The 25,371-nt window shown below is 48.1% G+C and overlaps 1 protein-coding gene across 1 annotated transcript; it reads left to right on the forward strand.

Annotated features, from left to right (window-relative positions):
• The first annotated feature begins 15,755 nt into the window (after positions 1 to 15,755).
• On the forward strand, positions 15,756 to 24,923 carry MSX2 (msh homeobox 2). The gene is made up of 2 exons (XM_003900545.4): positions 15,756 to 16,305; positions 20,372 to 24,923. The coding sequence occupies exons 1-2, from the start codon at positions 15,927 to 15,929 to the stop codon at positions 20,794 to 20,796; spliced, it is 804 nt and encodes a 267-aa protein (XP_003900594.1). The 5' UTR covers positions 15,756 to 15,926; the 3' UTR covers positions 20,797 to 24,923.
• The last annotated feature ends 448 nt before the right edge of the window (positions 24,924 to 25,371 follow it).

The following is a 25,371-nucleotide window of genomic DNA, read 5'->3' on the forward strand; positions in this document are numbered from 1 at the left end:
AACTCCCTTCCCCTAGACACCAACCTGCTTTTGTTTTTTTGTTTTTTTGTTTTTTTGTTTTTTTCAGGTTTTGTTGTTGTTGTTGCTGCTGTATTTAAATTAAAATAACTATTTCTTGAAAAATTCCTTTATTATTTATTTATTTATTTTTACTATGATACCAACTGATTTTGAGCTCCCTCTCCCCGTGGGAGTTTAGTCTCTGGCCCCAGCAACCTCTGCCAGTGGCAAGAGCTGACTTATTGCTGGTGTCAACACATGGCCAAGTTGGCTTCATCCTGAGCCCTGCACAGAGGCGCGGGAGCCCCCGGCAGCTGTGCACAGCTCTAGCCGCCCCTCAGGTTGCATTGTGCGGCATCGCCTAGGTAACCGATAGCCAGCCTCAGAAATGGAATAGGGTGGGAGCTGGGAAACAATTCCCATCACCCCTCCTCCTCCTCCTCCTCCTCCTCCTCAAATAGTCAGCTGGTCTCTGTTTTCAGTCAATGGTTTACAAAAACCTCTGCAGCCATTTATTAAAATGCCTATTTTGTGCCCAAACAGGCAAATGCTTGCTGTAGTTTATCACTAATACCCTCAACAATTCTTCCAGCTCGGTGTGATTACCTCCCCTTCTAAAGACAAGGACAATGAGGATCAGAGAGGGTAAGCGACTTACCCAAGGCCACACAGCCCCATATTTCTGTCTGACTCTGAAGCCTGTGGTCTTCCTATGGCAGCAATGTCCAGATCAGAACTAATAAGCTAGCCAATGTGGTCTGCTTCTTTCAAGAAAAGACCTGGGTATTTTTGACTTGAGGAGCTATTGTCAAAGGCAGAATGGGGAATTTCCATTCCACCTCTCACATTTTAATGCCCAGGATTGCTATTGCTAAATTCTTCTATTTGATGCCCACGAGCTTGGATATCCATGTGACTGCTCAAGAATCAGTTCTGAGCTCATGCCAAGTGTAGAAATGTTAGTGACTGGGTCTGAGCTGCCCATATTCTGCTCCATTGAGAATGGAGCTAATTATGAAGTCGGATGGATCCATTGTCAAGGAAACTTATCATATTCTCTTGGACCATTTAAGGGCTGAGCAAACATGCTGGCTGGACAGGTTGTCCTGTACTGATGGCAATCTCTGGTTCTCCCCAGGCCCTAAAGAGCTGCCTCAGCTTCCCACGGAGTCTGGAGAAATCCTTCAGAACAAAATGGTCCCAATCCTGGGTTTCAGGACTTTCTAAGAGCTCAAATAAATTACAGGGGCCTGTGGGGAAATAAGCCTGCTCTATGGGTTGCGTAGAAGGATAGAGCCAGAGGAATAAAGAAGAGGGGGCAGCAGAGCAAAAGATAGAGGGCAAAGGGAGCTGGAAAGAAACTCTCAAGGGCTCCCATGAGCATTAATAGGAATTCCAACCTCAGTATCAGCAGCCTGTCCTACCTGGCCCTTTTCTAGGAATTCAAGCCTTGGGAATTCTGTTGCTGCTGCTGCTTCTAACACACCCATTGCCAAATGCTATATTGGTTAGAAAGCAAATCAGTGAGGATTACATGAAACAACACAGTTAATTATCCAGTTGCCTTGTGAAGTCCCCAGGGATTCCATTGGCAAGTCTGTGTCCAAGGCTTGCCCTGCACAGTGGTGCATCTGTCTGCCCTCTCTGCCCCGCCCACTCACCCAGACTGGGGGTGGATGGAGCAACACTGCTCTTCTGTTCTAGGTTGCCTGCTGCCTCGGCCCAGGACTTAGGTATATGAAGCTACTGAAATGGAACTCTGGCCTGAGCGTGGTGGCTCATGCCTGTAATCTCAGCATTTCAGAGGCCAAGATGGGTGGATCACTTGAGGACAGGAGTTCGAGACCAGCCTGGCCAACATGGTGAAACCTCATCTCTACTAAAAATACAAAAATTAGCGGGGCGTGGTGGCGCACAACTGTAATCCCAGCTATTCAGGAGGCTGAGGCAGGAGGACTGCTTGAACCCGGGAGGGAGAGGTTGCAGTGAGCTGAGATTGTGCCACTGCATTCCAGCCTGGGCAACAGAGTGAGGCCCTGTTTCATTAAAAAAAAAAAAGAAACTCTGAGAACAGAACGTTTGCGTGGCGTGGGAATAGCATGAGTAAAGCCTGAAGACGGCATGAGGAGAGGCCACTGCCCATCTTTTACCATGCAATCGGACCTGCAATGCCAGCGCAGCGTCCCCTAGTCCGGGGATGTGTTAGGTAGCACCTCTATGTCTTCCACAGTTCACTCTCAATTTCCTCCCTGACTCTCTATTTCCAATGCCACTCCTTTCTTCCAGACTCTTCAGCAATCCCAGAAGCTTTGCAGCAACCTCCTCCCTGGTCATATTGCTTTCAGTATTTTGCATAATGCTTCCCCAGATAGTTTCTTTCTTTCTTTCTTTTTTTTTTGGAGAGTCTCATTCTGCCACCCAGGCTGGAATGCAGTGGTGCATCTCAGCTCAGGGCAACTTCTGCCTCCCGGGTTCAAGCCATTCTCCTGCCTCAGCCTCCCAAGTAGCTGGGACTACAGGTGCCCGCCACCACACCCGGCTAATTTTTTTTGTATTTTCAGTAGAGACGGGGTTTCACCATGTTGGTCAGGTTGCTCTCGAACTCCTGACGTCAAATGATCTACCCACCTTGGCCTCCCAAAGTGTTGGAATTACAGGCTTGAGTCACCGCGCCCTGCCCCCAGATTGTTTCTTAAAGAGGTATGTCATAGAACTCTATTACTCCCCTGCTCAAAACTATCCATGGCAGAAGTTAAAACCGAGCAATGATCTCCAGTGCTGGCAGAGAAAGGGGGAGCTGAACACTGCAAGTGGGCACGTGCCCTGGAGCAGGGTTTTTAGGAAGTCATCCAGCAGTGCCTATTCAGGTTAAAAATATACACACCTGGCTCCAGCAATCTCAATTTTGGAAATTAAACCTTTAAAAATAAAAGTGTGGCGGGACACAGTGCCTCACGCCTGTAATCCCAGCACTTTGTGGGGCCAAGGTGGGTGGATCAACTGAGGTCAGGAGTTTGAGACCAGTCTGGCCAACCTGGTGAAACCCCGTTTCTACTAAAAATATGAAAAAATTAGCCAGGCGTGGTGGCATGCACCTGTAATCCCGGCTACTTGGGAGGCTGAGGCAGGAGAATCACTTGAATCCAGGAGACAGAGGTCGCAGTGAGCTGAGATCATGCCGTTCCACTCCAGCCTGGGGGACAAGAGCAAAACTCCGTCTCAATAAATAAATAAATAAGAGTGTAACTATGAAGGTTTGCAAAGTTTTCTTTCAGGAATTGTTGGTAGCAGTAACAATTTGGATAAAAAGTATAATAATATCCATCAATCAGGAAATGATTAAACACATTATAATATGCCACTGCCATGGAATATAAAAAGAATGGATTGGGTTATTGATTGACATGATAAAATGGATATAAGTTAAATAAGAAAGCAAGTTGCATAGGTAAATAGTTGCATATCACACATGCAGGTACACAGGCACACAAAGGCACCATCAATTTTCACCTTTCTGAATTTATATCTGCTATTTTTGTGTTTGTATATAGATAAGAGCATCTAAGGATACACATGAGACTGCTCTTCTTTTGTTTTTTTTCCTCAAGACAGAGTCTCACTCTGTTGCCCAGGCTGGAGTGCAATGGCACAACCACAGCTCACTGTAACCTCAAACTCCTGGGCTCAAGTGATCCTCCCACCTCAGCCTCCCTAGTAGCAGAGACTACAGACAACTGGCTAATTTTTTTTAAATTATTTTTTTGTAGAGACAAGGGTCTCCCTCTGTTGCCTAGGCTGGTCTCAAACTCCTGAACTCAAGTGATCCTCCTGCCTCAGCCTCCCAAAGCGGTAAGATTACGGGCATGAGTGACCGCACCCAGTCAAGACTGTTAATACTAGTTAAGCTGGATGGCAGAATGAAGAGAAGATGAGGGAGATTATTAATTGCTTTCATGTCTTTGTTTCACTGGTCATAGTGAACACCTATTGTTTTTGAAATTCTAAGAGTTATTTAAGATAAGATGATAGAAAAAAGAAAAGAAAGAAGAAAAGTAAACAGCAGAGAAGGGAAGGTGGGGAGGAAGGAAGAAAGAAAAAACCCTCCACCGTCTCACCGAGGCTTTCCAAGGCCCAGCTCCCTGCTCCACCTGTCCTTCTCCCTGACTGCTCGTGCCCCAACTCCCCAAATCTGTCCTAGCACCCAAATACACAGACCAGGTCATTTCCGTTCTCGTGCTTTCTTACATCCTGCCTCCTTTGCCAGAAACTCCTCTTTCTCAACCTGCCAAATTCTTTCAAAGTTCAGCCCAAATGCCACCTCCTCCAAATAGCCTTTTCTTGCCTCCAAGGGTCCGTCAGTCCCCCTCTGGGCTCCCACATACCCTGTACCCTCTGGTACCACATTCCACTGTAGCTCCTACAGGGGCTGCACTTTCAAACGCCTGGCTGGTGGCGACTAGAGTCTGCAGGTTCCACCTAGAGAAACTGCCCTGGATGGCCCAGAGCCACCCTCCTTCAGACTGATGCAGAGAAGCCAGGATTCTAGATTTTTTTTTTTTTTTTTTTAAGACTGAGCCTCGCTCTGTCACTCAGGCTGGGGTGCAGTGGTGTGGTCTCGGCTCCATGCAAGCTCCACCTCCTGGGTTCAAGAGATTCTCCTGCCTCAGCCTTCAGAGTAGCTGGGATTACAGGTGCACACCACCACACCCGGCTAATTTTTGTATTTTTAGCAGAGACGGGGTTTCATCTTGTTGGTCAGGCTGGTCTCGAACTCCTGACCTCGTGATTCGCCCACCTCGGCTCCCAAAGTGTTGGAATTACAGGCACGAGCCACTGCGCCCAGCCCCCAGGATTCCAGATTTCTATGGGAAACCCCCTGATTTTTAACTGTTGGCAACTTATTGAAATGTTCAATAAACTGTTTTCAGGCCAACACAGTGACAGTGAAAGAAAGAAATTCAGTAAGATAAGTCTGGCTTCATCAGTATTGGGTAACTGGGTATTAGGTAGATCTCTCTTTCCGCTGGAGTGGGAGACTGTTGAGGGCAAGAACCTGTCTGGGTAGTCTTTGCGTTCCAGGTTTAGCGCCAGCCAGCACACAGATACTGAAGGAAGAAAGGAAGAAATGCAGGAAACAGCCAGAAGGATGAAAGAAAGGGAAAAAAGGGCACACCAGGCAATGCGTTTAATCATTTATGACAAGGACAAGTGAAAACCTTTTTCCGTCTTGTTTGCAACTTAGAGGTATTGTCTTTTGGTTTTTTGTTTGCTTGTTTTGGAGACATAGTCTCACTCTTTTACCCAGGCTGGAGTGCAGTGGCACTATCTAGGCTCACTGCAGCCTTCGCCTCCAGGGTTCAAGCAATTTTCGTGCCTCAGCCTCTCGAGTCGCTGGGACTACAGGCATGCTGTTGCCCAGGCTGGTCTCCCACTAGCCATCACGCCCAGCTCGTTTTTGTGTTTTTTGTAAAGATAGGCTTTCGCCATGTTGCCCAGGCTGGTCTTGAACTGTTGGCCTCAAGTGATCCACCCACCTCTGCTTCCCAAAGTGCTGGGATTACAGGTATGAGCTACTGCAACCAGCCTGTGTTCATTGGGCGAGGGGTGAGGGTTGTTTTTGTTTTTGAGACAAGGTCTCCCTGTGTTGCCCAGGCTGGAGGGCAGTGGTGCACTGATAGCTCACTGTAGCTTCAAACTTCTAGGCTCAAGAGATCCTTTCACCTCAGCCCCCAAAGTCCTGGGATCACAGGTGCTTGCCACTGTGCCTGGCTAATTGTTTCATTTTTTTGTAGAGAGGAGGTCTTGCTGTGTTGATCAGGCTGGCCTCAATGAAGTCCTGGCCTCAAGTGGTACTGCTGCCTCCCAAAGTGCTGGGATTACAGGCGTGAGCCACCGTACCTGGCCTGCAACTTGGGTGTATCCTAATTTTGGCCACAGTATAGATGTTCTATGCATACTGTAAAAATGCCTGCTAGGGAGATGGCAGTTTCCATATCCAGGCACTAAAGATGAGCCAGTGCAACAAAGGATACAGTGAGGTTTAAACAGAACTCGGCTTTCAAAGAATTCTTCCCTCTTTTGCAATCACTACTCAGCTAGTAGATAACCAGGTTCAGAGTAAATAAGTTTGTTTTGACCAAATTCACCTATTCACTGTTTACTAATGATACTAACAACTCTAAACATCCAGGAAAATGTGGAGGCCTCCATTATCTCTGTCATCATCATAATAATGTGGTCTTCTATTATCTCCACAGTCAATTCTTCCTGCAAACCTGGGAGGTCAGAATGATCACAACTCTCATAGCTTTACAGATAAGGGATCCAAGATTCAGAGAGGGGAAGTAACTTGCCCAAGGCCACCCAGCTGGAAGGAGGTGGGGCAGGATTCCATCCAGATTTTGTGCTGTTGGAAATGCAGTGTTCTCTCCTGTAAATCAGTGTTAACCCCAATTTCAGGCATCCAACCACACTATTGTTCCGCCGAACAATCATTATGATTGTTGGCTGTATCCCAGTACCAACAGTGCTGTTATTTAATTAATGTGTAACTTAAAATAAATTCTCACTTTAACACTAAAAAATAATTTGTAAAGTGAAATTTATGTCACAGTATTACTTATCAACCTTAGCTGGGTTAACTCCGAAAACAAGTAGAGCGAAAGCAACACTGTGTTGTTATTTTCTGGCTTGATGCTGTGGTCTCCTAAAGGTTGAAACCTGGTGCTTTGTCCCCAGGGACATTGGCGATCATTATCGTGGTGTTAAAGCTAGACTAAGACAGTCTCCTGGCCCAGCGCGGTGGCTCACGCCTGTAATACCAACATTTTGGGAGGCCAAGGTGGGTGGATCACCTGAGGTCAGGAGTTCGCGACCAGCCTGGCCAGCACGGTGAAACCCCATCTCTACTAAAAATACAAAACATTAGCTGGGTGTGGTGGCAGGTGCCTGTAATCCCAGCTACTCGGGAGGCTGAGGCAGGAGAATCACTTGAACCCGGGAGGTGGAGGTTGCAGTGAGCCAACATCACACCACTGCACTCTAGCCTAGGCAACAAGAGTACAACTCTGTCTCAAAAAAAAAAAAACAAAAAAACCCAAAAAAACCCCAAAAACCACAGTTTCCTGAGTAAAGTGGAAGGATTAACAGACATCATTGAAAAGGAAATCACTTCTTTGTCACATACTTAGTTGTTACTTCATACCCTGTCCTGTTCAGAGACTCTCCAAAATCATTTCTCTGGGAAAAGCTGGTGCCACCACTTGGGCACAGCTTTCTTGTGCTGCCCCAAAGGCCCTGAGGGTTTTTAGCAGGGTAATTTTCATAAGCCTCTTTGCAGTTGTCCACACCAACAGCGTTAGCAGTAATTGTGTCATTAGCAATGATCCATCTGGTTTCCTCCCAGTCTTCCCATCTGCTGAGCCAAAAACTCCCCTCCTTTCATGAATGGAAGACCTGCAACGGGAAGCAGAAGAAATTGTGTTCCTTGCATTTTATAGCCATGATCCCACGTAATTCTCCTCAACTCCTGAAATAGGGATTAGTGGCCCCCATTTTCTGATGCGGAGAATGAAGTCCCACTCAGAGAAGTAGGAGGACTTGTCCCAAGACATGCTGGACACAGGATAAAATTTGGGTTCCAACCTACCCAGCCTGACTCCTGTGATCCTTGCATCCAGCTGGAAACTTCAGTCAGCCTGGTGGCAGACAGGAACAAGGAACTGAATTTTTCACTCACTCCTTTTTATCATAGAACAACTATACACCCAGAGCAGACTTGGAATGCAACTAAACCCCCTCCTTTTGCTAGTGACGGGGATGAGGAGCCCAGGGATCAGGAAGATCTTTTCAAAGTCACCCAGCAAAAGAGTGACATGTAGGCATCAGAACTCTTCCTTCTTGGTAGTGGGGGTGGGTGGGGGTGGGTGGGGAGTGTGTCCAGGTCTTTCCCTTCACTTTCCCACCTTCTGCACAAAGACTTGCAAATTCACTGGCAAATGTCATAAGCTGTGGAAAGGTGGCAAAGAGAAAAAGTCCCAGTTTTATCAAGCTATAATACACACGGGGTATTCCATTTATGGATAGGATTATCGTGATGAGGAAGGCTTAACTATATTTAAAGTTTGTGGATCTCATAAAATTGTGAAGATATTACAAAGCCTTTTGCAAAAAATTCCACCCATACCTCTAATTCCTTTTTCCTATTTAAACAGTGGTGACTATTCTCTCTTAGGGTTGGAGGGTGGGTAGAAGATAAGGGAATGACATCTTAACAAACACACGATTAAAAAGATAAATTATACATATCTTGATTTTTCATGTCTGAGAATCAAACCTTTCAATAAATGAAAATACTGATAGCATCTACCAACAGGCTTGTGAGAAGTAAATGAATTGGTGCCTGTTGTGTGCCTAGAACAGTGCATGGCACATAGTAAGTGCTCAAAAAGCATCAACCACTATTATTAGGGGGGATGAGCAACGTAAAACTATCAGTTTATTATTTTCCTAAATACATTTGGGTCTCTTTTTTTCCATTGTAGAAACACACCTTCATATGGAAAGATGAAGATATTACTAAAGCAAACGGGCAAAGATAACAGCGTGATGTCGAGTTTCTCTGGCTGATTTTATTTTATTATTATTAGTAGTATTATTTTGAGATCTTATTGCCGGGCTGGAGTGCCATGGTGTGATCTCGGTTAACTGCAACCTCCACCTCCCAGGTTCAAGTGATTCTCCTGCCTCAGCCTCCCGAGTAGCTGGGATTACGGGAATCTGCCACCATGCCCAGCTAATTTTTGGTATTTTTAGTACAGACGGGTTTTCACCATGTTGGCCAGGCTGGTCTTGAACTCTTAACCTCAGGTTATCCACCCGCTTCAGTTTCCCAAAATGCGGGGATTCAGGTGTGAGCCATTGCACCCAGCCTGTCTCTGGCTAACTTTAGCCAGGGATTAGAGAAATTCAATCTGAGGGATGATGTATCAGTTAGGGGTCTGGAGTCAGATTCACCTGGGGTCACATGCTGACTGAAACACTTAAGATGCTACAAAACTTTGGGCAAGCTCGACCTCCCCAACTCTTCCCATTTGTGAAATGAGTAACTCTTTATAGGGAAATGTGACAATTAATTGCAAGTCTAGTGACTTTCTGGGTCTGGGATGGAATGAACGCTCAGTTTTCCCAGTGGACAGGTTAAAATTCTGTCCCTGCCCTGCAAGAATCCAATCCAGCATTAGTTACAATTGTGAGAGCAGCCCTCATAACTCACAGATCATTCTGGAGTCACTGGGGAAGGCAACCTTTCAGTGAGTCACCCCTGCAGTCTCCACCACCACCTGGATTTATTCATTTATTCAACAAATATTTATTGAGCCCCTCACCATGCCAAAGGCTCTTCTGGGCACTGGACACAGTGCTGTGAATGCATGACAAATCCTGGGGGCCCCCAGATCAGGTCTTCATGGATCCAGGCCCCAAGAGGCAAGGTTTCCACACCAGTGGGGCCCTGCAAGGCTCAGAGCATTTCCTGGCCAAACCTAAGCAATGTGATGCATTTTCCTACCTACTCCCTCGGTGACCTCTGGCCAGTGGCCTACCCTTTCAGACCTACATTTCACCTCAGGTGGTGAAATGGGGTGATAGACAGGAAGGGGTGGAGGCAGAAAGGGAGGAGGAGAGGGGATTCACACTCCCAGTTACAAGTGAGGTTTTGGATGTGAAAGCGTTGCCATGAGTAAAGCTAAGATGCACAGTTTTCTGATTACCAAGGCAAGGCTCTTCCTGCCAATGATGACCAGCCGCTCCCTCTGAAGGCTGGCACAAGCCTGGGGCCCAGCTCTAACACCCCAACTCCTCGCCCGAAAATGACTAACAACACTTAGAATAATTGCTTCTAATTGTCTTTATCCTCCAAATAAAGCAAACCCTGCTTATTCCCCACCAGGCAACTGGGTGAAGGGGGTGGAGCAACTGGAAGAGATTACCTGCCTTAATTAAAAAATATAATTATGCCTATTAGGTAACCCCTCCAAGTTCCTTTTCCCATCTTCCCCACGTGTAGTCTGCTGCATTTTGAAGCTGAAACATCTTGGAGGCCACCAAATAAGATAGACTTGAGATTTCTGTTTAATTATTTGGGAATCCATAATCCCGGGTACCCTTTGCCATAATCCAGAGTGGTGGGACCGACAGCAGTTTACAAGTGTGTCCGCGCTGGTGACTGAGCCCAACCTAGACTCAACAGCCCCTCTGTCAAGTTGGAAGAAAATGGAAATAGTAGATACTTCATTGCTGTGAGCAATTCCAGATGCCTCCCCTCTCACATTTACAGCAACCTCTGCTGCGGGCAAAATACATAAATTTTAGAATCAGCCAAATCCTGATTTGCATCTTTGCCAGGTATGTTCTAGTGGTGAAAAAACCTTATCAAGCCTTAAGCTTCAGTTCTTTCTTCTTTCAGGAGGAATAGGGCCTGTACGTCACAGGGTTGCTTGAGGAATAAGTGGGAGAGAGTTATTGAACCTTGATTAAAACCTCACCTCTGCTCAGCCCTGTATGGGTGGTTACTCTGGTTTTACAGATGGGTAAACTGAAGGGGGTGGGTGGAGGAGGGTAGAGATGCGTGAATGGCAGGGCAAGATCCCCCACGTGTTCTCCTGAATGACCCGGGGCTTCCCTAGGGCTGCAGCCACTCAGCTTCCCGGAACTACCTCTTCCAGGGAGCCCTTTGCGTCTTTCTCTGCAGACAAATCCGCCTGGGCCCTGCTGCTGGGAACTTCCCTCCAATCAGGCAGGGGCTAGGAAGAGGCCAGTGAGCTGTGCCCCGGGGTTGGGAGACAGGAGATACTCCCTGCTGTTTGTCTAAACCTAAAGTTTCTTCTTCCCTTCATCTCCACCTCTCACTAGATAGATCTGCCAATCTGCTTCCTTCCCAAAAGGTAGGTAGTTATTCCCATTTTACAGAAGAAGAAGAAGAAGAAAAAAGAGGCTCCAGAAAGTTCCATGCCTCAAATCATTCAATGAGTTCCATGCCTCGAATCATCCAATATGGGATCATTCGATTTCAAATGTGCACGATGCCCAGAAAGCTCTATTGGAGAGGGAGGTAAAAAGTACCATCGATAATGACTTAAGAAATGATAATATCCAACGTTTACTAAATACTAGGCACTCTCATGTGACAGATGCGGAATCTACAGTGCAGAAAAGTGAAGTGATTTATCCAGTCTCACAGGAAATACATAGTTCAACCTTACTTGAAGCCGCTTCAGCTCTAGGAGATCCGAGGCAGAGCTGTCTCCTGGGTCAGTGCCTGCTTCCAGCACACTCAGCGCTACTCGGTATTTTGTGAGGCTTGTCACCTAGTTCTCACTAGCAACCCCGTGGACTGGGCATTAGCATGTCCATTTCTGAAAGGCGAAACCAAGACCTAGCAAGGTGACGGTGGAAAACGGTGAGAAATAGGGCCTGGATTTGAATATAGAACTACAGAAGGCCGACCCACAGCTCCTCCCCTCACACCTGCTGCCTCCAGAACTAGAAGTCCCGAAGAACTCGCCATCCCCTCTCCAGGCTGTGGGACCTGCAAGGAGATGCAGCTTCTTTTAGCACTACCTCCCCCGCCCCCATCTTTGTGGTGGTCTTCTTCTAGGGGCACGATGTTGAATGAGGTTTTACCACAGCTGAAGTCAGGCCAACCTCTCCCCTCTCTGCGCCTGGACGACTTCATCTGTGGAATGGAGAGAAAGCTCAGGCTTTAGGGGGCCTTCAGTAATCTGCATCGTGCTTTTGGCAAAGGCTCCTTCTCTCCAGTCCCGGCTCAAACCCGGGTTCAGTCCCGACTCCGGACCTTAAGGGGCGGGAACAGGAGAACAGGAAAGAACCAGCTTGGACTTGCAGAGCTTCGCAAGCGAGACGTTCGTACCCTCAAAACCTCCAGCTGTGACCCTGAATACCTGTCTACCCGAGTTCCTGGGCTGTGTAATTCGGAAAGTGAGCTCTCTAGACACCAGGGGGCCGAACCGTCCCCATTCCTACTCCGCAAACACCAGTCAGGAAAATGAGCTCAGAGAGGAGCAGCCTTCTGCCCGAAGTCACACAGCGAATGTCTTGGGGGGTGGGTGAGCGGTGTTGTGGAATTCCTGGCGGATGTTGGCGCCCGCGGGTCTGCCCGCTTCTGATACCCGGGCTCAGTAGAATAGGCCGCTAACGAGCGCCCATTAGGAGGAATTGTCACTCCTCTGGGAGCGAGGTTGTCCCATTAGGGCGAATTGTCATTCCTCCTGGAGCGAGGTTGTCCCGGCTCCGCGCAGGCTGAGTGCTGGGGCCGAGAGCAATTAACGCGGCTCCGGCGCGGGCAGCCGCCTCTGCCCGGGGCAGCGGGGGCGGGGCAGGGCGGGGGCGGGGCGCCTGGCGCGGCTGGAGCCGGTCACCCGGCGCAGCCCCTTCCCCCGGAGCCCGCCTTTCATCTCCCCGCGCCTGGCGCCTGCCCGAAGCCCAGGCCCGTCTACAGCCCCCTTCGCTGCCCCTCCCCCACCCCCTTCTAGCCGCTGGGATCCAGCGTTCGGCCCCTGGGGTTACAAACGCCGCGGTCTGCGCACAGCGCTCCACAGTTTGCAAGGAGTGTTCTCTCCCTGGGACTCGCGGCTCGCGTACGCGGTTGCTTCAAGAAGGGGCCTGGCCGGTGTAACACGCCCCGAGGAGCGCGGGAAGGTGCAGGGCTGAGGATCTGCGCTCAGAGGCCTCAGCCGCGCGGGGGGATTCCCGGGTCTCCCACTTCTACCTGCGCCACGGTGGGCAGAGTATTGGCGCTTCCCAGCCTTAGGCTTTCATCTGTGAAATGGGGAAAATAATCTGCTAGCAGCGGTGTGTTGGAAGAAACAAATAAGATCTTGGATAGGTCCAGGCACTAAAGCATCCTTCAGAGTTGACGCTTCCTGGTGACTGAGTTCCAGTTGGAACCCCCTCTTTTTTGCTAGCAAGTATTGCAGCTACGCATACATCCCTGGGAACTAACATTTACTGAGTGCCTCCTACGTGACAAAGCCAGTCCTCCGCTAGATCACTGTCCCCAAACCAGGACACTTCTCACACCGAGCCAAATTCTCAGCCCCGGAAATTTTACAAAGAACCTACCGTAAGGTCTGGGATGCACCTTATCTTTCGATACTTGGCAGGGAGAAAGCATTCGATACATTGTGATTGCTTTTGATATACAATAATGGTTTTAAACAGTACCTCCTATGCCTTCTAGTTACTTTAGGTAGCCAATTGAATTTAATCACCACCAGAGTCATCCCAGGTAAGGATTATTATCTCTTATTTTGGAGATTAAAAAAAAATGCTGGCTGGAGGAAGCAATTTGGAGCGCCCAAGGTCACTCCGCCAGGAAAAGGTGAATAAAACGTTCTGAAAACGCAGCCAAAGTTGGATTAAATGCAGACTTGGGGCTTTCCATAAAGGGCTAGCGTTGTGTTGCGATTCCAGCCTTTTCCCAGCAGAAGTGAGCCCCTTTCCCGATTTGTCTCCACCTCAGTAAAGAGCTGCGGAGGGAACTGGCAAAGACCCCAGGAACAGGCTGGTTCCTCTCTCAGCATCTTTCCTGTTCATGGTCAGAGCTTGGCACTCTGGGTTTGAACACCAGTAATTTTTTTTTAATCTCTGTTTTCCTATTCCTGGCTTTATAATTTATTTATCTCTGCCTGGACTTCAGTATTCCGGAGTAGTCAAGGGGACCGGGCTTTTCCTTTCCCAGATAAGTTCATTAAAACAAAGGAGGTCCAGTGGTATTGATTTTTGTTTCGAATTTCTCAGGAATGAGCCTGTGTGCCCTATGGCTGACAGATATTAACAAGGAGTTTTCAGGAATAATTATAAAACATTGGCTGCGTTCAGCCTAACTGAAAGTTGAACCCTTTTGTACACTTTGGCAGCTGAGGGCTAAACGAATTTCAGATTTGCTTCCAAAATATATAGCCTGCACCTTGCCCTGTACAACTAGAAGGTACAGAAGTTAATCTGGATTTACCTGTACTGTATTTGAGATGCATATCAAACCAACTACCACCAGGTATGACTCAAGGGGAAAACGCATACATTTCCAGATAGTTTTCAGTTTTTTTTTTTTTTTTTTAAATTTTCTGAGCCTCCAGTTGGTTAAGAAGAAATGTACATATTCTTTATAGTGGGAGAGAAACTCAGAAGTTTTAGAAGACTGTGTTTAGGACTTACTCTTTTACTTTTTCAGGACCATCTTTAATCAAACTGAATTAACTGGCCTGTGCAGACTGTTTTTATCCTCTAAGATTCAGATAATACTTTTTTTCCAGTTCTTTCGGGGCCAGCACAGTTTCACTTCAGGGAAAGGTTTGGGGTGAAGGAAACAGTGCCTCAGAGAAGTACATTGGGAAGAGTTTAAGGGTCCGTAGGTCTAGGGGTCAAGTTTCTAATACTCCTGAACTGGGAGGTAGCCTCCAAGCCTTGGTTATTTAAATAATTAAAAACAATGTCTCTTCCTTCCAATGCTCTAGGGAATATTCAGCAAGCATCTGCTGTAGGCGAGGTCCTGAGTTGGGTGACTTCCTATTTACCTCGTCAGTCGCAGGATAATCGTTCAGATATAGGAAAAGACAGCCGCAGCCTGAAAAGAGTCGTTTGAAGCTATCCTTCCAGGCCAGGCATTTTGAGGACCAGCGGAGAGATCCGAGGCCTCTAATCCTCGAAGTTCGCTCTCCCCTTCCCCAGGCTGAGACAGTCATCACTGAGGCTTTGGAAAGAAATTATCGAGGGTATAATTTGGGGTGGGGTGGAGACATCTATGTTTTTATTTAAAAAACCAGGTGCCATGAATAAAAGTGTGCTTCTTAAAATGGTATGTAGGCCTGGGGATTGCAAACTTGGAAGCCGATATTTCTGAGACTTGCAAACGGGAGGGAGGCACTAGATATTGGCGACTTTTACTCCCCCCCACCCCCATTTACCCTCCGAGGCAAACACTGGCATTCAAACACGCAGGACAAACACAGGCTCAAACAAACTCAGGAATGGACATTTGCACTGTCTTGAGAAAAAGGTCGGATCCGGATCTCGCGTAGAAAGGAGATTCAGGAGACAAGCACAGAGATTTCAACTTTCTAAAAGTGCGCTGGATTTGTTTTCTAGTGAGAGAGATGGGGACAACTTATTTAAATTTCCACTCCGAACCCTTTGGGAGAGAGGCACTCCTGACTACTTCTCGGGCTCCTTCAGGCCTCTCTTTTCCAGGGGAATGCGCTATAATAATAAGAGCGAACTCTTTTGAGCGCTGGCTGGTGGCGAGATACTCTTCTAAGTGCATACATTACTTTTCACAGGGATATGGGCCTATGTAGAATTGCAAAGTAAGCCACTTTTGACGCATAGTAGGGGCTTCGTACATGTTTCTGCAATACCGTTTGCGGATCTTTGACGTATTCTGGAGGTAGAGAGTAGGATGGGCGCAGGGTCCCTTTTAAAGAAGGGTCAGAAGAGAGAAGAAATGGGACTCGGCGAACTTCCTCTTTAAATAATCGCTCTTAATTAGGTCTCGGGCTTTTCAGTTTCGGCGTGATTATAACCCTTCAGGGATCGCCTAATAACAACTCTGCTGACTGCTCCTGTAATTAACTCCTAATTTATTTCAAACAGAAAAAAAAAAAAAAAAAAAAAAAAAAAAAAAAAGAAGGGGGGCCCAGCCCCTTCGGGAAGAGCCAATCAGGGGCGAGCGTCTCTGGCGTCAGCGCCAGGCCCGGCGCGGATTGGCGGCGCGCGTCTCCCACTTCCCCTCGGAGGAAAGGCTCGGCTCCCAGCGCGCCCCTCCCGTCTCCCCAGCGAAAAAGTTTGAGTCGCCGCTGCCGGGTTGCCAGCGGAGTCGCACGTCGGGAGCTACGTAGGGCAGAGAAGTCATGGCTTCTCCGTCCAAAGGCAGTGACCTGTTTTCGCCCGACGAGGAGGGCCCAGCGGTGGTGGCCGGGCCAGGCCCGGGGCCTGGGGACGCCGAGGGGGCCGCGGAGGAGCGCCGCGTCAAGGTCTCCAGCCTGCCCTTCAGCGTGGAGGCGCTCATGTCCGACAAGAAGCCGCCCAAGGAGGCGTCCCCGCTGCCGGCCGAAAGCGCCTCGGCCGGGGCCACCCTGCGGCCACTGCTGCTGCCGGGACACGGCGCTCGGGAAGCGCACAGCCCCGGGCCGCTGGTGAAGCCCTTCGAGACCGCCTCGGTCAAGTCGGAAAACTCAGAAGATGGAGCGGCGTGGATGCAGGAACCCGGCCGATATTCGCCGCCGCCAAGTGAGTGCGCGTTGGGGCCGGGGCAGGAGTAGGAGGTGGTTCGGGGTACTGGGGGGAGCGGGGGGCGGGTGTTCCAGGCTGGGGGTACAGAGACCCTTCTGCGTGCGCTGCACTCCCGGGAAAGCAGGCTCAGGGCCTCTGGACCCCTTGGTGCCCGGGGCGTTCGGCGCGCCGTCCGCATCCAAGACACACTCTAGGTAATAACCGCGATGTGTGTGTCTGAGACTCCCTCCACATACAGATTGTTCAACTCAAGAGCGAACCCCAGCTCGGTTTACGGGGTGGCTTGGTGGTGCGTTTCTACAGCACTCGGCCCTGCGCTCTGGCCACTTGGCTTGTTTTTGTTTCTCTATTTCCCGGGGTCTCTTCCTGGGGAGCGAGGGAGATGGATCCATGTTCAATGAGCACTTGGATGTGCCAGGAACGAGACAGGTTCAAAACTCAACCCTGAGAGTTGTGCCCCTATTTAAAAGATGAGCTAACTGGGCTTAGCCAGACATTGAGTAGAAACCATTTTCTTTCGTGAGTCCCGCGGGTGTCAAAAACCGGATCCCACGAAGGGATGGTGGCACCAGAGTTTGGTGCGGAGAGGAAATGTCTCCCTGTGGTCTCCGCAGCCAGCACCCCGCCGGCAAGGTTCTGAGCTTCGCCGGGAGCGGGATGGGGCCAGAAGCGCACGGGCTCTTCTTGGCTCACAGTAATAATTAACCGCATTCCAGCAGGGCTTGAGAGTTAATAAAGTGATGCCCATTAGCTCACCAGATCCCGATACGCTCTAGGACCTCTAGGTGTAGGCACTGGACTTGTGACTACCCTATTTTTCAGACGTGGACGCTGAGGCTTTTAAAGAAGACGGCCTTTGCTTGTCCCAGGTTACCAACAACCGCTAATTGGCCAGGGAGACCTGGTGTCCACGCCCTGCTCCTGTGTTTGATGTGCCCTGACCACGTTTGCTTCCTCTCCCCAGACAGACTAGGTAGAACTCCGCACCTGCATCCCACTTCTGCCAGTGAGGCTGCGGAGATTTCTCCTCCGCTTCAGCATCCATTTTTGGTCCCTGGGTCCTTTGACAATTTGGAGACGTCATCCTTTACAGCCTCTTTTACTTTTATCTCTTGGCCTTTATGGTTTTTCTACCCCCTAATTTCCCTCCACCCCATCCCCTACCTTTAGGAAAGGTGAGGGTGGGGGCTGTGGAGGGACTTTCTCCAAAGCTGAGAGATCCTTTCACTATTTACATCATTCAGCCCTCCAGACTAGACGCACTGTATTTTGTTAACAAAACAAGGCCAAATACCCAGGCGTCAGTGGCTGTCCCCTCTGGCAGTCTCTCTCCACCCTGTTAGAAACTGAAAGATTCAAAGGGCGAGGAGATTAAGGGACTCAAAGAATTTAAACTCAAGTTTGGATAGTGCCTTATAGCACTTTTCACCGTATTATCTTATCTCCTCTGTAGGGCAGCAGCCGGCCTCTTAACAGATGAGGACATTTCAGCGAAGTTCAGAGAGGAATCAGCAGTTTGGGCTTGACCAAAAAAAAAAAAAGCTTGGGACCATTTAATGATCACCTACCAGGTGGCAGACAGGGCTCTGGGCACTGTTAAAATTTTAGTACTGTGACCCACATTGAGGGATTAGTGTTACTTACCCACTTTATTGACAGTGAAGTAGAGGCTCAGAAAATTAAAAGACTTAATTTGTTTAACAAATATTGAGTACACTGAGTACATAGCCTACGGCTATGCCCAGCCAATGATACAGGCCTTAAATGGAGTAGTGTCCAGAGGTCAGGAATCCTGCCGTCCTTTAGGCCTGTGGGTCTGGGAAGGCAATGACCCACTACCCCTGTAAACATCCCTGCCCTGTACTCAAGCTTCCCCGCTCTTGGTAAGGCAACCTTGGGCCCTGGCTGTGACCTTTCTATGAAAAGAACCAGAAATTCTGAGAAAGGAGTTTATAACCTGCACATTCTGCACATGTGTCCCAGAACTTAAAGTAAAAAAACACCATAAAGACTTGTTGGTGCTTTGGGCCTGGAGGTGGCAGCGGTAACCCTGTGGTCGGAGCAGTGGGTCCTGAGAATGCCAGGCGACAGAGCCTGGGGCGAGAGGGAGCTACCCGCCCGGGCCTGATTTTGTTATTTGGAGGAAGTAGGATAAACGCTGTTTTGCCTTATATAATCGCATCCTTCCTCTGGCTGGTTTAAAATTAGGTGGGGGTGGAGGGATGGGGAGTGTTGTATTGGGAGGAAGCCTCATAGCTTCATGGTTTTGATACACATGTGCAATCCCGGTCACCTGGATTTCATAATTCAAATGTGCAAAGGAGCAGCTGGAATTACCCTGCCCAGGCGCGTGGTGCTTCAAAACCCCACGTAGAGCCCAGGAGCAAGAGTATACACACACTAGGAACTTGGTATCTGAGCTGAGACACCTGGGTCCTCCTGAGAGCCAGGCCTAGTTTGGAAAGGGCGAGAATTTTGCAGGTCTCTTGAGAGTCTCTGACAGTGTTGTTAATTTGTAAATTAAGAAACTGGCTCCCCAGCTCTCTGGTAACTTAGGGATTAGCAAATGCAAAAGTATAGACTTTTATGGTAGTTTCTTATCCTTCCCTTTCCCAGATTTCTGTTCTTTGGTTGGTTACAAAGCCTCTTATCTCTTTTTGATTCAGTAAAGTGATGGGTAATAATGTGACACTAGAACAAATTCATCTCTTTTTGGAAATGGAAGCTGGGTTGGGACTTGTGCTGTGTCACCCTCAAGTATGAAGTGTAAACTCTTTCTTGGGCCACCAAAGTAACTAAACAAGAAATACAACATTCTCCCATGAATACATTAGAGTTAATACTGTGGCCACATTTGGAAAATTAGCATAGCTCGTAAAAGCCAAATGCAGAAAATTAATTGTTTAGCATTCTATTGCCACAGCTCTGTCCTCCTCTGCCCACCCACCCTTGAGGAAGACAAGCCCAAAGTTAGTTGATGCTGTGGAATCACAAGGATGTCGCAGTCTGTGATTTGCTGTAATTGAATCCATTTTAAATGTGGAGTCTGGATGCTGTTGGCATACCTTTATTTTGCTTGTTTTTCCCCTGTGACAAACTAATCATTTACACATTTGCCCGAAGCCATAGAATGGGTAGAGGGGATGACTAAGATGTCATCACGTGCTCTCAATTCGGAGGCAGCATGATTTCCCCTGACATTTACATTTATGGGCTAGCTAATTTTTCCCTTCGTCTTAGTAAAGTTTATATTACAGAAGCACCCAGCCAAGAGCCTTATCCCACATCCAGATCTGTAAAATGATGTTCAGATTTTATAATCTGTGGACTGGATGCCATGACAGCTGTGTGACTGTTCATTGCGTGGGACTGCCCCCAAATTCAAAGATGCTATTAATTTACCACAGACCTTATCTGCTCGATTATCCTTCATAAATATGCTGACGCAGTCCACTTTTTCTGGTTCAGAGAGGAGACCAAGGGAAACAGTTAACCCAGTTGCTAAAGCCTTTTTCATTTTCCTTCCCATATGTGAATGTCTCCACATCCGAGGGAGCCTGGGATAATCATGAACCTGGTCTCCCATTTTTAAAGATGAGAAATTATGCTCAGAAGAGATAGCGTTTCATTGCTCACTGAACACTTGATTCCCTTGTCTTACGTTCATATGTTCTATATCTATTATCTGTAATGCTATTTGTTTTCCATATAGAAGGTTCAATTACACCATTAGATTTCCAAACTTTCTGTTAAAAGGCTCATTTTTAAAAAAATGAAGCAACTTGCCCATTTATATGTGGTCTCCCTCCCCCCAAGAAACATACAAAATTTTGACAAAGGTACTTTTTTCAAAGATGAAACAAAGTATGTCTTTCCATACATAGATATGTATACGTGTGTGTATATATATGCATATATAGTTTTTTTTTTAAAGCTAAGTGCTTTCCGTTGAGAGGGAGGCCGGAAAGGAAAAAACCTAGAGAGATGATGGGGGAGATGGGATTATTATTATTATTTTAATGTAACTTTCTTTTGCTAATTCGCTCACCTCTCTGTTCTCTAGGACACATGAGCCCTACCACCTGCACCCTGAGGAAACACAAGACCAATCGGAAGCCACGCACACCCTTTACCACGTCCCAGCTCCTCGCCCTGGAGCGCAAGTTCCGTCAGAAACAGTACCTCTCCATTGCAGAGCGTGCAGAGTTCTCCAGCTCTCTGAACCTCACAGAGACCCAGGTCAAAATCTGGTTCCAGAACCGAAGGGCTAAGGCGAAAAGACTGCAGGAGGCCGAACTGGAAAAGCTGAAAATGGCTGCAAAACCTATGCTGCCCTCCAGCTTCAGTCTCCCTTTCCCCATCAGCTCGCCCCTGCAGGCAGCGTCCATATATGGAGCATCCTACCCGTTCCATAGACCTGTGCTTCCCATCCCGCCCGTGGGACTGTATGCCACGCCAGTGGGATATGGCATGTACCACCTGTCCTAAGGAAGACCAGATCAATAGACTCCATGATGGATGCTTGTTTCAAAGGGCTTCTTCTCCCTCTCCAAGAAGGCAGTACCAGCCAATACTCCTGCTCTGCTAACCCTGCGTGCACCACCCTAAGCGGCTAGGCCGACAGGGCCACACGACATAGCTGAAATTTGTTCTTTAGGTGGAGGCACCAAGCCCTGTTTTCTTGGTGTAATCTTCCAGATGTCCCCTTCTCCTTTCACAAAGATTGGCTCTGATGGTTTTTTTGTATAAATATATATATATAATAAAATATAATACATTTTTATACGGCAGACGTAAAAATTCAAATTATTTTAAAAGGCAAAATTTATATACATATGTGCTTTTTTTCTATATGTCACCTTCCCAAAAGACACTGTGTAAGTCCATTTGTTGTATTTTCTTAAAGAGGGAGACAAATTATTTGCAAAATGTGCTAAAGTCAATGATTTTTATGGGATTATTGACTTCTGCTTATGGAAAACAAATATTAGAAATAGACACAATGCACATAGAAAATATTAGATATGGAGAGATTATTCAAAGTGAAGGGGACACATCATATTTCTGCATTTTACTTGCATTAAAAGAAACCTCTTTATATACTCCATTTGTTCCTACCTCTCCCCTGCCCCCCGCCACCCCACCACACACACATTTTAAAAATTTTTCCTTTTTTAAGAATATTTTTGTAAGACCAATACCTGGGATGAGAAGAATCCTGAGACTGCCTGGAGGTGAGGTAGAAAATTAGAAACACTTCCTAATTCTTCTCAAGGCTGTCGGTAGCTTTCTTTCAGATAATTGGAGAGTAAAATGTTAAAAGCCTGTTGAGAGGAATTGATGGTTTCTGAGAAATACTAGGTACATTCATCCTCACAGATTGCCAAGGTGATTTGGGTGGGGGTATAGTAATTTTCTGCTTAAAAAAATGAATATCTTGTAACCGTTACCTATATGCTAAATATTCTTGAACAATTAGTAGATCCAGAAAGAAAAAAAATTATGCTTTCTCTGTGTGTGTACCTGTTGTATGTCCTAAACTTACTAGAAAATTTTATATACTTTTTTACATGTTGGGGGGCAGAAGGTAAAGCCATGTTTTGACTTGGTGAAAATGGGGTTGTCAAACAGCCCATTAAGCTCCCTGGTATTTCACCTTCCTGTCCATCTCTCCCCTCCCTCCAGTATACCTTTATCCCTTTGAAAGGGTGCCTGGTACAATTTTATATATTTTATTGAAGAGTTATCTCTTATTCTGAATTAAATTAAACATTTGTTTTATTGCAGTAAAGTTTGTCCAAACTCACAATTATTTTAAGAGGTGCTCTCTGTTCTCAGCTGGGCTTAGCTCGAACACGCTACCCAGATGAGGGGGGAGCTGGTATTTTTTAATATTTTAATGTAAATCAACCAAGAGTTGTGGTCAGATTCAGCCACGTTGGGGTGATTGGTGGTAGCGGGGAGTGAACTGAAACTGCTGAAATACTTTGAAATGTTTCCTCTGGCAGCTTGTTACTCATGGAAAAGAGGTGGAATTGCTGCGAGGAGTTTTTCAGAAACAGTACAGTGAAAGATGAACTTTAAATAAGTAGTGGGGCAGAGAGATCAGCCAGTACCTAAGTCATTTGTATATGATCAAGGGAAAATCTTGAACTTGAATTCTCCCAGCTACCAACACATCAAACTTAAAAACTGAGGAAAAGGGTCCTTACAGCTATTTGCAAATGGACATGGTAACGAGGTGCATTCGCCGGGCTGGGAGATGGAAGCCCGCTCGCTCCCCTTTCAGGAGTGTGTCAAATCGCATTCCGTTTACCATTCCTAGCTCCTTCCAAGGAGATGGACTCCGAGCAAACACTCTTCGGTTTGAAGTGGGAAGGTGGTTCATTCAAGTCCCTTTGCTACCCAGCCTTCCCTCTCCCAGTGGAAACGATACAGAACTGCAGTCAGGCTTGGGTTTTGGGCGTCACGATAAAACGGTGATGGGTGGAGGACGCTGAGAAGGATCTTAAACTCAGCTTTCTGTCGCACAAATAAATCTGAAGTGGTTCCTGGTGATTGATACCTGTCCGAGGTCAGTGTTCGGATGGGAGGCTCCGGTGACTCGGAACAGAGGCAGAAAGGATACAAGGACTTCTTGCTGCTTCAACAGCGCGGCGGGCAGATTGGCACCTGGCACCTACCAGGACTGGCGCTTCGTCCGGCGTTTCCATTGTGCCCGCACGCACTTTGAAAGTGGGCCCCGGAAACTCCGTTTCTCCCATGGGGCGGGGTCGGGCAACGTGGGTCAGAAGTTTCACAAGCTCCAGCGCAGAAGTGATCCAAATCGAGGGGTCGGCTCGAAGTCCGGGGCTGATTTTGTCTTGCTCAGTCGCTCCGCCCGAGCTGAGCCGCTGGAACGACCCAAACCTACCTGGAAGCGCGTCTCTGCAGTCCCGCTGGACTTCTCCGGCTCGAACTCCCAATCTCAGCCCGGAATCCAGCCATATTCATTTAAGGATTGCGTTTTCCAAAGGCCAAAGCCTTTCCCGGTTTCGTCATCAGCCGCCGGGTTGGGTCCCTAATTAGCCTGTCCACCGGGCTTCCTTCCCGGCGCCGCTTGGACCCCGCAGCCCCGGGCGATCTCAGCCCGGGTGGGGAATCCGGAGACGCCGGCTCCGGGTTAAGACTCTGCTTGTCCCCAGGAGGACGGGGTCGCGAATCAGAGTGCGATCCGGAGAATAGGGGCTGCATCTTGCGAGGCTGGCGGGTTAGACTGGAATCCGTCTGGGGAACTGCGCACCATCCCCATCGCCCCAGACGCCGAAACAAAACCTGAGGCTCGGAGAGGAGAAAAAGAGTTGTTCAGGCTCGAACACACGCATCCCAGCGCTCATAGGTGGATGGGGTTACCGAACTGAGAACCAAGCCGGAGGCCCGCGAAGCCCGGCCGCCGCCTTGCTCTGGGGCTCCCTTCAAGCCTGCAGTCAGGGGGTTGGGTTCCGAGTCACCGCGGTCCGGGCCTCGGTCAGGCTTGGTCGGGCACACAGGGCGTTTCAGAGGCCAGATTGACAACCTGTGGCGGCAGAAGGACTCTCCCTCACCAGGGACCCGCGAAGGCGCGCATTGCAAATTAAAGCCGAAGATGCTAGTGTGCGGGCCTTGGACATCCTTGCATCCGATGCCAGAAGCCTGGCACGCAAATTTACCCACCCTTCCATACTTTCAGTGCTTTGTTCCAAACTCTTCAAGAGACACAGCTCTGCTTTTTGGAAAGAGAGGAAGAGAGCCCCTGCAGAGTGCAGAACTAGGCTTTTGTTTCCCCCCCCACTCCAGTGTTCTCATTTAGTTGCCACACATCCCTTGGAGAGGTATTATGGATGTCATGTATAGTTGAGGAAACTGAGGCACGAAGAGGTGGCTCACTGAGGTCACAGAGCTGATAAGTAGCGGCAGGGAAATCCAGGCCTCAGTGTGAGTGGAGGAGGTGGGCATGAAAGACAGAGGGCAAATCAGGCAGGAGGTGTCTCAGAAATGAAGCCAGGGCCTGGGGAACACTCTGGATCCCCAGACTTTGAGATCCCAAGTCTGCAGTCTCTCTCCAGCTCCCCTTCCCATCCCTCATTGCTCCTCTAACACAGTGGACCTGGGGCTCAGATCCAGCCCTCCCCTCTCCCACTCCCAGCCCTGCCTTGGCGATCTTGGGGGGAATGGAGGGAGCAGGGCGGCAGGAGGTAGGCAGTGAAGGCCTGGCTGAGAGCGGTGGCTGGCGAAGCGTCTGCCTGACCCGACTGAAAAGAGGATCCCTGCCTTTGAGCAGAACCTTGTCTGACCGAATGAAAACTCCCACGGCCATTCTTTGCTATAAAAGCCGCTCATTTGCCACGGGTTGGAGAGGCCATTTCCCCACCCCCACTCCGTCTCCACTGCTGGGTTTGAAATAAGCATAAACCTCATTTATAAAAGAACCCACGTCACACACACACCCTCCCCGAAATCACAGGGCCTGGTTGGTGAAGTTGACTGTGTCTGTTCCTCTCCTTCCATTTTTGTAAGCAAAAATGTTTTTCCCCCCCCCCATTGGTGATGCTGCAGGCTTCTTTAACAAAATAAAGTGGTCACAGCAAGGAGGAAAAGCCCTGGGTCAACTCCTGGACCCCTTTACCCCCTCTCCCACCCCCAGCCACCCTCTCACCTCCTCCCTCCTACAAACTAAATAAAAAGCAGTAAAATTACTTTCCAGAATAGCCCGCTTCAAAGCGAACAGAGGACCGGGCTGCAGGAATCCCGAGTCTTGCCCTGATAAGGTTCGTAATAATCAAATCCAAACTCCATCCACCTCCCTTGACTCTTTCCAACCTCCTCCGGACCTCTCTGCATTTGTTGATGAAAACACTTTGATGTCCTGAGTCCTCCAAACAATTATTATTATAATTTTAAACAACCTGGTATTTTCCATTACTAACGGCTGAGGCTTTGAAGTTACACCTCATAATTTCCTAAATTAAATAAATCATTTTAAGTTTGCACTGGGAGGCTTTTAATAGCAGAGAAAGGAATATCATTATCTTATTGAGACCCAAT

Source organism: Papio anubis, chromosome 5 (genome assembly GCF_008728515.1).
Source record: "Papio anubis isolate 15944 chromosome 5, Panubis1.0, whole genome shotgun sequence".
Lineage (NCBI taxonomy): Eukaryota > Metazoa > Chordata > Mammalia > Primates > Cercopithecidae > Papio > Papio anubis.